This window comes from Pipra filicauda, unplaced genomic scaffold (genome assembly GCF_003945595.2).
Source record: "Pipra filicauda isolate LSUMZ 115617 unplaced genomic scaffold, ASM394559v2 scaffold478_size463431_pilon, whole genome shotgun sequence".
Lineage (NCBI taxonomy): Eukaryota > Metazoa > Chordata > Aves > Passeriformes > Pipridae > Pipra > Pipra filicauda.
In genome coordinates, this window is record NW_024104618.1 from 23,509 (window position 1) to 36,855 (window position 13,347).

General features: G+C 40.4%; 2 protein-coding genes across 9 annotated transcripts in view; one reads left to right on the forward strand and one right to left on the reverse strand.

The window, feature by feature from the left end:
- FNDC7 (fibronectin type III domain containing 7) overlaps positions 1–12,820 on the reverse strand; it is a 19,326-nt gene extending 6,506 nt beyond the window's left edge. For 3 of the 7 annotated variants that reach the window (XM_039386261.1, XM_039386264.1, XM_039386263.1), the window contains exons 1-14: positions 11,761–12,819; positions 11,347–11,657; positions 10,893–10,911; positions 9,547–9,804; positions 8,008–8,262; positions 7,121–7,381; positions 6,339–6,590; positions 4,716–4,970; positions 3,761–4,018; positions 3,071–3,325; positions 1,955–2,209; positions 1,153–1,413; positions 576–605; positions 4–67 (exon numbers count right to left, since the gene is read on the reverse strand). In XM_039386261.1, coding sequence (XP_039242195.1) covers positions 30–67; positions 576–605; positions 1,153–1,413; positions 1,955–2,209; positions 3,071–3,325; positions 3,761–4,018; positions 4,716–4,970; positions 6,339–6,590; positions 7,121–7,381; positions 8,008–8,262; positions 9,547–9,804; positions 10,893–10,911; positions 11,347–11,409 — 2,460 coding nt within the window. In that variant the 5' untranslated portion in view covers positions 11,410–11,657; positions 11,761–12,819 and the 3' untranslated portion in view covers positions 4–29. Of the gene's footprint in view, positions 1–3; positions 68–575; positions 606–1,152; positions 1,414–1,954; positions 2,210–3,070; positions 3,326–3,760; positions 4,019–4,715; positions 4,971–6,338; positions 6,591–7,120; positions 7,382–8,007; positions 8,263–9,546; positions 9,805–10,892; positions 10,912–11,346; positions 11,658–11,760 lie in introns of all 7 variants that reach the window. The other 4 variants (XM_039386262.1, XM_039386266.1, XM_039386267.1 and 1 more) reach the window with 4 other exon arrangements.
- STXBP3 (syntaxin binding protein 3) overlaps positions 12,438–13,347 on the forward strand; it is a 23,941-nt gene continuing 23,031 nt past the window's right edge. Inside the window, exon 1 of one of the 2 annotated variants that reach the window (XM_039386272.1) lies at positions 12,438–12,512. In XM_039386272.1, the coding sequence (XP_039242206.1) occupies positions 12,470–12,512 (43 nt within the window). In that variant the 5' untranslated portion in view covers positions 12,438–12,469. The remainder of the gene's footprint in view (positions 12,513–13,347) is intronic. The other variant, XM_039386274.1, reaches the window with a different exon arrangement.

Genomic DNA, 13,347 nt, shown 5'->3' on the forward strand with positions numbered 1-13,347 from the left:
TACCTTCTTATCTGAACCAGAATTTTCATTTAGATGTGTTCTGCATTGCTCTTGCCTCTATAAATCACTAGAAAAGAATTTGGAAATTCAGTTTCAGTTATAGAAAAGCAACTGTTTTGAGAAGTTTTTCAGTGGCTGCTTTTGAAGTTGTTTCTAGCAGTTTACGTAGGCAAATAAAACACAAGACTATCCTGTTTAAACCCCAGAAGAAATAAGGTAGAATAAGTTGAGGTAAGCCACATTTTTTAAGCTTTTTAAAAATAAAAATCAGAAGTGCAACCTCGTTTAATTTGTAATGGGATATGGTGAGGCTATAAAAGATAAGCCTGCCTTTTATTTTGTACTATCTGATAAATAGTGTTGTGACTATGCATGATGGTATACAGGCCACAATATAGATAAGATTGTGGTTTTTAATTATTCATTATAAGATGGGGGGTGAGACAAACCTGCATAATACTAACAGAAGCCTTGATGATCAAATTTATGTTATATGCATCTTATTTGAAGTTAAACGATGTGAACATATTTTACAAACTCCGTGAATTTGTAATGAATGTACTATGTGCTCTTACCCATTCCAACAGAGCTTCCAGAACAAGTTACTGAAATGACATGAAACAGTGGTATAAATGTGAGGTGTCAGGTTGTGAGCTGTGAAACATTATTAGTCTGTAGTATGTAGTCCAACTGTGCAATCCCATCAGATACCAGTACTTTTAAAATGGATTAAATCCATGCCCTAGGAAAGGAATCCCAAGGTAACTACTACCCCTTTAAACAATTATTACTTCAAAATGTGCTTAGGAGTGGTTCATAGAAGTAATTGTTTCTTTATTTAAAAAACATCCATAAACCAAATTCAAAAACAAAACAAAAAATGCTCATTTATTTGTTCCTATATTGTAACCACTCCTAACCTTCACCAGGATACAGTTGATCTAGTTAAGAGGATCTGTGTAGGTAAGTATGCCCAGTCCCAAAATGCTCCTGTGAAGTTCTTGTAACAGATATTGCAAGACAGCACCCACGAAGTTTACTCTGTAGTCAACACTAGAACATGCCACCTTTACCTTCATAACTTTGGATTACATTTTAACCATCTAGAATGCATGGACAAAACCAGATCATTCAAAGAAATTTAAATTTTACCTGAATATATTTTTTTAGGACAGAATGTGAGCTTTGGACCCTTATCAGTCAGTGGAGCTACCACCACTGTGTAGACATCCCCACAGGGTATCTCGGTGATGTCGCAGTGACTTCGACCTGCGCTGGGGGTACAGGTGAAGTTGCCTTTTGAACCATGTAAATCAGTGCTGTAGTTCATTGTTTCGTCAGAGGCTCGCCAGAACACCCTGATGCCATTGTTGTTCAGTCTGTATAGCTTCACCCCAGATGGGCAGCAAGCACCTAATAAAGAGAGAAACATTAATAAGCAAATTTTGTGAACTCCTAGAGTGCATTTTAAACCAAATTACTATGATTATCATAATTTCACTGAGAAATTATTATTTCACAGAAAGCCAAAACAATTCTTGAACTGAACTAGGAAAGAAAATGTTTTATCAGACTCATATTATGGAGCTGGAATTCAGCCATTTTACATGTTGGAATATTGTTGCTCTCACCTGGCACGAGGCCTACCTTAAAGTGCCCAAAATCCTTTTGAGGTCTCTAAAATTTAATTATGCTATAGCATAATTTAAATTAAGAAATTGATTCTGGAGCAATGTTATTAAAACTTCTTTATATGGCCATCTGATGGCTGTCATAAGGACAAGTTTTAAATTATATGAAAATAATCCAAAGTACATTAATTTAGAAGAGGGAGCTGCAAGTGTACTAAGTATGTACTGAATTTCAGCTGTGCTATTTGTATGAGAGCAACAGTATACAAAGTACGTTGTATATTGAGTCTTTTTCTTCCCAAGTGCATTTACAATTTACATACTGGAAGAATATCCCTGATATGTGCAACTGGATGTCAGACCCGTTTCACTAATTGCTTTCAGAGACACTGTGTAGTTGGTGCCACATGTGATGCATCCCAGGAGACAGTAGTTCTGAAGAGTGCGACACTTTGCCTGTCCTTTTGGAGACTCCAGTGTTGTTACATATGTCTGTGCACCCTTCCCAGCAGACCAGCTGATATTTGTTACAGACTGTGTCACCTGAGTTAGTATCAGGTCGTTAGGGCAACAAGGAGCTTAAAGAAAAGAAAAAATAGAGAAGTCAGTTCTGGTTTGGAAGGTATTTTGTTGGGTTGCAGCCAGAATTGTACATGATCAAGAGCAAAGGAATGAAGAAGTGCGTACTTCTCAGGCAAGCAGTAGCATGCTGAAAAATACTTGACATTGCTGGCAAGCTTCTAATAAACAGAACATCAATACAAGATCAATTTGTCTATAACAGTGGGTTATAATACTGGAATTACTACAACACGATCGTTCACCAAGATTCGAAAGTATCAGAGTACATGGGATAATTAAGCAGGGTCTACCTCTACCCCTCAAGTCATATAGCTCAGTCCAGCGCTGTTTAAAGTCTCTTCCTCTACAATGCAAGATGACTGCAGCCAAACTGCCTGTTAAAAATAGACCCTGGTGTACATTAACTGCTGTACAGGGCCTGGGGATTGTCTGGGTTAAGTGGTAGAGGACAAAACTCTGTTAGAAAATTAATAGCAGGAGTGGTGAGTAGGATGTGCTTTAATCTGTTCTTTATACTGCTCATTTGTTGATGTGGACATTATCTCATTGCTTCTCCTAGTAATATTAAATATCAAAATGCTGACAAAGAAGTTATGTATTACATTAGTGGCTTATGTTACTGCATTTTAGTTAGCTGTGCCACAAAATAATTGTTTGCACTAAGGCTTCTCAGTATGTGGCAACTGCCAAGTGATCATTCTCACACACACAAAGATACAGACAGGTTTACACAAAGGGCATCCAGCAATAGGTAGTACAATATGCACACACTGTAATTAAAAAAAAAAAGCCAAAGACATATAAAGAGTCATAGAACTATTTTAATATTATGCTGCTAACATACAATTCCCACATACCCATCTCTAAAGGGACACTGTAGCTTGGTAAGCTCTGTCCTGCTGGTGATCTTGCTATAGCACTAACAGAGAAAGCAGATCCACAGGGAAGATCAGTTAAGGTACAGGAGCTTCCAGTGCTTGTGCAATGCCAAAGTCCAGCCTCTCCTCTGGCAGTGACAACGTATGTAGCGTCTTCATTGTTAGACTGCCACTGTACACTGATTACAGAAAGACCCTCCTTTGAGACATTTTTAATTTCAGGACTGCAGGGAGCTGAAATATTTCATATTAACAGTATTTAAACAGATTGTTTATACATACTATGTAAGTTAGACATGAAAATTAAATTCCAGTTAGAACTAACAAACTGCTTTGGAAAAAGTATATGATCCTTATATACTTAGTCCTGGTGAGAATTTAGACCTTGTGACAGAACTGACAACATAAGGAGTTTGTGTACAAAACCAGAGATAAACTGTAAATCTGATTTTCAAAATATTGGAGCTGCCAGAAACTTTCAGTCCAAATCTGTTTTTAGATCCCTGCTTACAGTATATTTTTAAAGACTTCCTGGTTTGGAGGGTTATTTTTTTTAATTTTTATCAGTTACAGTAAGTTAGCATTCCAGTAATGCATTTCATCCATGAATCACTGCGGTGCCTAATAATTATTTCTCCTGCTAAAGGAAAACACGAGTGATCACGGTACCTGTTGCCACGTGCGTGGGCGCACATGAGGTGTTGCTGCCCCTGGCCTCGCTGAAGGAGTGAACGGTGATGTGGTAGCGGGTGTTGCACTGCAGAGCTGACAGGGTGCAGGCCGGGGCCGTGTCATTGCAGAGCACCACCGTGCTCCAGGCGGCAGCTCTGGTCTCGTACAGGTCGGCGCCTCGGACAGGAGCCCAGGTGACCCGCACGGTGTCGCTGGACACGAACACGGCCCTGAAGTCGCTGGGGCAACAAGGAGCTGGGAACAGATGAGGCAGAGAGGGAAACTCGAATGGGAACGGGAAACTGGCATGAATAGGAGCCTTCTTTAGTTTGCCTATGTGCTTCATGTCTTAAATCTCCAAAGGTGACCAATACTGTGCAAACAGTCTCATGAATCCCAGACTTATTTCCTGAATTAATTCAATGCTCCTCCTTCCAAAATCAATACAGGACATCCTAGTGTTTAGGTCAGACGCAGGAATTACATATATCTTTGGTTGAAGCTTTAAAAGCATCTAGAGGTTAAATAATTCAAACAACATTCTTCTCAATTTCCCATTGAACTGGTTAATCTTTTTTTTATTTTCCAAGTATGAAAACTCTCTTTGAGGAAGTTTAGGATTTTGACACACCATTCCTGAGGTGTTTAGAAAAAAACTAAACAGGACTAGAGTTCAAATGTTACGCCAGGGCTGTGAGTTATTCATATGTCCTTGCCTGATTGATGATTGTGAATTGTTAAACTATTTTCAAGTTTGTAAGCATGTTGCACTTGACTACACAAGTTAAATTTAATGGCAACGGGAAGTGTTCCTTTTTTTTCAGCCAACCTTTGTGTGTTTTGCCCAAAACCTGAATAAAAATAGAAGTTTAAGTCAGCATCTTCCCATAAAAATGTCCATAAACACAGTTAAAGGATCCAAATGAATTTGCAAAAATAAGTGGCTACTTACCAGTAGTGTAATTGAATACATCACCTAAAGGACTCTGCCCTGCCTTGTTATATGCAAAGACACTAATGAAATAAGTGAAGCCACAGTCTGACTGAAAATGACATTGAGTATATGATGTGTTGCAGTGCACTTCCAAGCCATCATCACTCTTCACAAAAACCACGTAATAATGACCAAAACTGACGCTAGACCATGACACCAGCAAGTGACCAAGTTCATCCTCTTCAATTGATATGTTTACTGGTGCACAAGGAACTGAAAAAAAAATTAAAAAAAAAAAAGAATTGTAACGACAATATTTTTATTGAAGTTACACTTTTACATAGTAAAGGAAAATCAGGAATATACAGAATTATTCTACTCAGTTGCTGTCTTGTTCAAGCAAACAGCAATATTATCTGCATTTACAGAGGGTGCTACTTACATTTAGATGACAAGTGGGTATGATTTTTACAGAACAAAATAGATACTATCTTCATGTTTTACAGAAACAAATTCTGATTAAGGAGCCCCTGTCGAACAGTGAAAAAAACAGCGACACTGGGCAGTATTTCAAAAGAAACTGGCACAGTGTGTGCTCACAAATAGTAGGTTTGGATGGTAATTGTAATACTAGCTTGAATAACAATTAGCATCCAAAAGCTTTTATGTGTGAAAGCCCTTTATATGTTTGTATGAAACTCCCTGGCTGTCTGTGAGTAGAACTGTCCTTTGCTTAGGTTCCCTTTCTGGTGGCATCATGTCACATTAAACTGCAAACTCTATGGCTTTTGCTTAAATAACATTTCCTTTCTTTCTAGTTCAAAGAAGTGTAGCTTGCTGCTATTAGAATGAATGTACATGATCCAGCTGAAGCAGTGTTGGCTGAGATCAGAGCCCACAGCTTAATACTTGTCTACTGTGTAAGGCTCTCTCATCCCATTAGATCCACCTCAGAGTTGCTCACAGAATTGATCTCTAACTCCTATCAATGAAAAGTCAAAATGAGGCAGGTTACATCAAATAACTAAGTAAATAGTGTTGTGTCTTTAAAGTAACATGTAATAAAAGAAATGTTTTAGATTTTAATTACATGGGCAGTTCATCTAACAGGTCAGGAAGCAATAACCTCTGACATGGCACTGGTGCTGTAGCTGAAACAAGCGAGCTTCTGTTCTGATGATGGTTGATGGTTTCTTAATTTAGTCTAGTGGTGCTACTTTGACTGAATGTGGTTTTGTTGACCTTCTTTCTAACTAAAAACTAGACTTAGCCTAGAACACTTCTCAGCCCAGAGGCAATCCTTAATGCCATTTCCTCACAGACCTGTTATTCCTTACATTAGTTTTACACTCAGAAAATTGACTTTACAATATGTACTTCTAGTAATAGGAAAACAGAGGCTTACTGTTTCAGCCAACAATATATACACCATTGCAAGTTTTTCTTACACAAATATGAAGAAAGTTTAGGCTCTTATCCCTGAAATAGAAAAGAATATGGCACCATTCATGCACAAAGGTCAAAAGCAGAAATAACTATTTGAGAATCACTTGTGAATTGCAATGGACTAATTTGCATTTGAAATTAAAGAAATATATGTTAGAATGCCATAAGCTATATAAGGATCAATAGGACACATACTAGTTTTTAAGCTTACTGCATCAGTAGGTTTACTGGATCCAGCATCATTGTATGCTGTGACAGAAACATAATATTCAGAGCTGCACTGGAGGGATGGCACCATGCAGGAGGAGGAGGATGTGTTACACTTCAGTTTCAAGAGTCCACTGGAGGCTGTGACAGTGTAAGTTAGAGCTCCTTCTGTTGGCATCCAAGAAACTCTTAAAGCACCACTATTAAAAGCTACTTTAACATCCGCCGGTGCATTAGGACCTACGGTATATCAATAGTTTGGAACACATAAATACAACTTAGATTATGGCCTACAGACATGAGCTTTTTCATAATTTGCAAACTAAATACATTTTTTGTGGTGCAGACCTTAGCCTCATTCATGTTAAAGTGACATTTTTTAAAAGAAATAGTTCTAGTTATACACTGTCACGAAGCTTTCTGCTGAAACTCCCTGCCTTATTTGAATATTTGCTTCTCACAGTTAGAAAAATCCTCAAATCAGTCTAAACTTGTGTAATCCTTATCCACACCTGTCCTGGGTACCACTTTAGGGACAGTTAATGGTATCTTTGCCTCAGTAATATTTATTAAACATAGTCATGTTATCTGAGGTTTCATAAACTTTGAGATGGGGCAAAAATGATGTGATCTGAAAATCTACCCCGTGTACCTTTGAAAAACATAACACAATCATACACACACATAAATATTTCCTGCTATATTGTTGCTGTTTTGGTTTGGGGTTTTTTTTTAATGCTCACTTGGTTTCAGAAAAGAAAATTTCTTACTTGTTTTTTGGTTATATGTGAAATCATCTCCAGGCATCCCATTGGCATTCCAGGCATAAGCCTTGATAGTATAGAGAGTTCCTGGATCTAGATTTGTAAATATCAAGGAGGTATTGGTGGTGTTCTCCCTCAGCATTCTGCCCAAACCATCTGACCTCATGAGTGACACAGAGAATCCAGCTGCCATATACACAGCTTTCCAGCTCAGTGCAATGGAGTCACAGCTCGGAGAACTAACAGACAGAATCGGAGCAGCCAGGACTGTAGAGAAAGAACAAAATCAAGCTTTTGGTTTTTCAGTAGTACAGTTTGAAAGGGCCAAATTTGAAATGAATACAGAAACAACAATCACCAACTCTGAGACAAATTCAGTGACAACAAAAGCAGAAAAATAAATGGATGCCAGCTTGATAGAATAAATATAGAAAGTGATTTGTGATGCATCGATTATTATATTACAGGTTTTGTAAAATGAATGTAACTCATACAGAAAGTATGAAAGGTTGTGAGTGTTGAAGAATGAAAATCACCAAGATACTGCATTTCCCGTCCTTTAAGTTTTACATTGTCTTATTATTTTATTTTATTCATTTCTTCTATTCCTTCAACTTATGCCTTTTGTTAAAGTAAAATACATATATTCATACAAATTCTAGCAAAACTCCCAATTGAATATTTAACTTAACTTCCTATCATAAAGTAAACCATTAATTCAGACTCTTGTCCTGGTCATTAAGTCAAATACCTGAATTCTAGCTGTCAAAAACTGAAAGGCGAATGTGATCATTACAATTTAAAATGCAAGATTATAATAATTCAGGACTGGTACATGCATGAATGCTTTATAATAACATTATAGAATTTGAAATAAGAATTTTAAAGTCCACCTGTTTTTGCTTTTCTGAAAGGTGAAGGCTGGCTTTTTCCTCCTGAATTTATAGATCTGATAGTGATTCTGTACAAGGTGGCAGGTTTCAGCCCCGTTACTGTGCCTGGAGAATTTTTAACTACAGTTTCAATGAAGGAATCTCCATCTTGTGCAGTCAGCATGTAACTAGTAGCCCCAGGTACCGCTCTCCATTCCACTGTGATACTGTTGCTAAGTTTTGAATAAGCTTGGTCAATAACAGGTATGTCTGGAGCTAAAATGGAAATAATGATAGACATGCTTAAGTTGGGGAACTGAGCCCTGTGAAATGCTGAGTGCTCTGAACATTTCACACAGACAAAATGTAGGACATCTAACTCCATGCTCAGAGCAGATACACTTAGACTCACTATACTCAGATATACACTCACTGGAAAAGAAAAAAAGATAAAATGAAGGTGTATCCCACATAAAATTAAGAAAAGGAATGTAAAATATTTGGGACAAAGTATGCACCCTGAGGCAAACTTACTCAAAGCAAGGCAGCTCACCTGGGATTTGGGAGACCCAGCAAGTATTACACAGCTATTTAACTGAGCGTTATGTCTGCTCTCTTAGTTCCAAGCACCTTATCAGTTACAGTCACACACCCTATGTTGCCCCACTTGTAAAAATGGTAACAGATATTCTGTCTGACCATGCCTGTGGAACATTTGCAGGTGGGTCTTTTGCAATCTTTGAGTAAGATATTGCACTATGCTTTTTTTCCTTTTAAAATATTGTCTTTAGTAACCGTGCATAAAAATTTCTGTGCAAGAAATCCACGTGCAAGTCTAATGGAGTTTTTTGCCTAACAGTCAAGTAGAGAATATATAGCATGTGATGTATATCGGAAATAAATTACACAACATTAATCATTAATATCTCTTCTTCAAAACTAAGCTAGCAATAGACATTTTGTTTACACTTAGCAGGATAAATACTTCTCCTTGTTTACACTTACCATGATAAAACACCTCTACTTTTTTATTTTCAAATTTTATTGTAATAATTAATTTTATAAGAAACATTCAATTGGAAAAGTAATGGCTATTTCTCAAAATTATCAGCTAAATTATTTTAAAAACAGAATTTCAACAGAATATTTTTTCAATTACATTTCAGTGATGAAATAAAAAAGGATTTCTGTTTATGTAGATTCTTTCAATATCCATCAGTGACTTACATGCTACAAGTCCTTTTGTGAATGAAACAAAATTACTGTTTAGCAGTTCTAAAAAATTTATAAATAGCTTCATATCTGCTTTTGTAATGAAAGGGTAGGTGATTTAAAAAGATGCAGTCTGAGCAAACTGTGTGTGCCAGATCAGGAAAACTTGGAACAAGATGAGAGGAGAAAAGGAGCTAATCATGCTAATATTGAACTCAGTAGGAGAACCAGCAAAAGGCTTCAACAAGAATGGCAGATTTTCCCTACCAGTACAATGAAACATCAAGGATGAAATCCCAGTCATACAGAGGACAATGGAAATTATACTTCCCAGTTTCTCTTACTAACCTGTTGACTGCATAATCTGTGTTTCTGCAAGAATAATCCCATTCTTGTCAATGGCTTCTGCTTGTATAGCATAAACAGTATTGGGAATTAATGAAGTTAGAGTTGCTTTAAGTGTCACATCACTGAAATGAGCCAGTAATGAATGGCCTACAGTATTCACATCTGTAGCTGTGACCCTGTAAGAAGAGGCTCCTGAAAACTTGGGCCATCTGAGAGAAATGCTTTGCGATGTCACATCATATAAAGACACAGAGAAACCTAAAACACCCAAAAAAATCATTATCAGAAAACATTTCAGTCATTCCTGAATTTAGTTAAGTCTTGACAAGAATATTGTTCAGTGCCTTATCAAGCATCTATGTGACCTAATTTTCAGACAATAGGCATTGTGCTGAATTTGGAGTGCTATTTCCCTTGCTCACTTTTGTAATCCATTAATTACTGTAATAACTGCTGCTCACTCTCATAATATCATGCTGTGATGATGGCTATTTTTCTTAAATTACCGATACGCTGTAGTCTAATTGTTTTAAAAAATACCATGTATAATCCGTATGTGACTATACAAGCAATGTCAACACTATTCCATAAATAAATAGGATCAGTTGTTTTGCTAATCATAAAAAGAATATGTTACAGTAAGTGTCCAGATACTGCAACATGTCTGCAATGATCAAGCATTTAAGGCTCTTGACAGTGCAGGATATGCAGGAATGTACTATTGCCAGAGAGTGCATGAATGCTGAAAGCGTTTCTTGTAATCGTGTAATCTCTTCTTTCAAAAAACTCAATATTCACATTTTAAGGTGGAGGCACAAAATACAAGACTGCGGAAAGTATAAAACGCAGAACATTGGAAATATTTGTGCAGGGGAGAGCGTGCTTCTCCTGGTGTGGTTTTTTTGTTTGGTTTGGGTTTTTTTTTTTTTGGAAGGAGTGTGGTGGCATTTTCTTTTGGTGATTTTTAATTTTTATTATTAAAATATATAACAATTAATTTGGTGCAAATATGGGACAGTTTGAATCCTATTTGTAGCACAGTTATGTAGGTAGTGGACAGCAGAATTTGTTCATCTGAGTGTTCTCTCTGGTTCACACCAGTGTCAAGGTGTAAGTCTGAATATTTGTGCAAGTGCCCAACAGAATTGGGACTCCTGAAAATGAGGTTTAAAATTTATAAAGATATCAACATAATTTTTTAAAGTTGAATCAAACTTGAAAACAATTTTTGTTTATAAAACTGCTAGAACTTACAGAATATTTTATTAAAAATCACAAGTGTGTGTTTTCTTCAGACCCATTAAAAAACAGGCAGGCAAAACCAAAATACCATTTTGAAGATTTACCTGTGTTAGCTGAAAAGATCTGAAAAGGAAGATGTAAGAAAATTAGAAATACAATGTGAAATATTTTATTTGGAAAATTAAAAACCTAAGAATGTTAATTGCAACAACAACAACTTAAAATACTATGTTTTTAAACACATTTTACTGATATGATGTATTGGCTTAGATTCTTTAAGCATGGAAAGAGTATGCAACCAATGAGATTTGGTACTGGTGTCCAGATTGTACTGCTTCTTCATTTTCATTTTCCTCTCTAAATCTTCCTATTGATCCCGTTTTCAGTTGTTGACACACTTTGAAAGGCCTCAAATCCTAATATATCCTTTTATTTTTCAGTCACTTGCAAACAGTGCAAAAGTGTAATAGTAACTCAATACCAGTGTGGAAGCATCTGCATGATAGTCTCCATCCTAACTTTTAGTTTACATTTACAGAGTAAATGAGTTGCACTCACCATTTCTAGGCAGTTGAGAAGCAGTCCAGTAAATGCTAATGATTTACTTTTCGCACCACACATCTTGTCAGAGCTTTGTTCCAGCCTTCCCACGGGGATGAGCCGAGGCCGATCCCTGCTGTGAGCAGCTCTGTGTCTCGGCAGTGCTGCCACTGCAGGCTCGCTCCCCGGGACAGAGGAGGTCGCGCTGGGCTGGGCGCTCCTCCCCGCTGGAGCCCAGCCGGCCGGCGGCCACCGAACCCTGGGGACAGGGGCCGACACAGCGCCGGCGGGCGGTGGGGTTTTCCCCCTTCTCTTACAGGATGCAGTCTCTGTATGGGTTATACAAGATTAATAAAATAATTAAGCCCAATAATTAAGCAAATCTGAGATTTGCTCTTCAGCTCATTACCTACTGTATTTTTGTCTACATACAAGGACCTTCTTTTCTGTTGGGAATGATGCCCTCGTGGTACTCCCCTTCGCATGGAACACTGCCATGGACTGGGAACCACCCTTCCTCAGTATCTGGCGTTGTGGAAAGAGACATTTTCCTCATATTCCTTCGTATCTGTACCAGCTGCTGGTTCCCCTTAGACAACACGACTTTATGTCTTCAAACTGTAACTTCTGACAGACGATTGTAGGCGACAACAAACAGTATCGTTCTATGACCCGACAGTGTTTTCCTTGGCGGCTTTACACGAATGTCAGAGAGAACCCTGGGGCCGCTTTCATAAGGGAGCCCCGGTTTCCACCGCGAGGGGACCCGGCACCACGGCAAGTTTCGCGACGCTCCCTCGGCTCTGCGCTCTCCAGCTCCCCCCGCTGCTCCACACACAGCCCCAGGAGCCGCCGCGGGGGTCGGGAGCGGCCCCCGTGTCCCGGGCTCACCTGCTGACAGGTGAGCAGCAAGAGACTCCTTCCTCAGGGGACGAGCCCTGGTCACCGAGCGCTTCTCCAATGGGAATTACGGACCCCAATGTGGCAGAGGAAGGGGGCCCGGCTCCATTGGGGCCGGGCCCGGCCGGCAGGAGCCCGCCCCGCCCAGGAGCAGGCAGTGCCCTCCTCCGCCGCCCGGCTCCGCCCGCCGTCCCTGAAGAGGGAGGGGAAGGGAGTGCTGCCGGGAGGGCTTGGCAGCAAGATGGCGCCGCCGGTGCGGGGGCTGAAGGGCGCTGTGTGGCAGAGTGAGTGAGTGCGGGAGCGAGTGCGGGGCTGCTGCCCCCGCCCCGGGCCGGGAGCGCCCCGGGGCCGCTCGGTGTGCGCGGGCCGGCTGGAAGCCGCCGCCGCTGGGGCGCCGCCCGCGTATATCCCGCCGTGTGGTGTCGGGGGTGCCCTGCCCGCCCGGGGTGGGTCCGGGGCCGCGGCCGGAGCCGCGCCGTTGTCGGAGCCGAGGAGGGCGAGCGGAGTCGGTCCCGGGCGGCCCTGCGGGGAGCCGGCTGTGCGGCGGAGGCTGTGGGTGGTGGCTTCTCCCCGGCTGCTACACCTGGTGACTCATCGCGGGGGTGGGAGGTGGCTGCCCCGCCTTGCGGTGCCCGCGGTGACAGCGCCTGGATAGAGACGCTCGCGCCTTATTCCGAGATAAGGGTGAGCTCTGCGGGCTGTAGCCCGCCGGCCCGGCTCTTAGAGAGCTTAAACTGAAGCCAGCTCTTCCAGGACTTCTCTATTGCATCCAAACTGGCTGTTTTGGAGAGACTCCGGCCTCAGGAGGGGCTCTGGTGTGTGTCACGGAGCGGCACTGCCCGCTTTGTGTTCGGCTTCACGGTTTCAGTAGAAAAAGTTGAAGGCGTTCCCACGTAGTCTTACAAATGAACTGCAGATTTTTAACTCCATGTTTAGGAGCAGGTTCTGCTGGTGTTTGTTACAGAAAAGGAAATTGCAACTGCTCCCTTCCCTGGTGGAGTAGAAGGGCTCATAGTATTTCAGGTAGTGTGAGACCTATGAGAAAAGGCATTAGCAGCCACCTCACCCCGGGCTTAATTGTACTGAGGTTGTGACTCCATGAGCTGTTCAGCCAGCCTA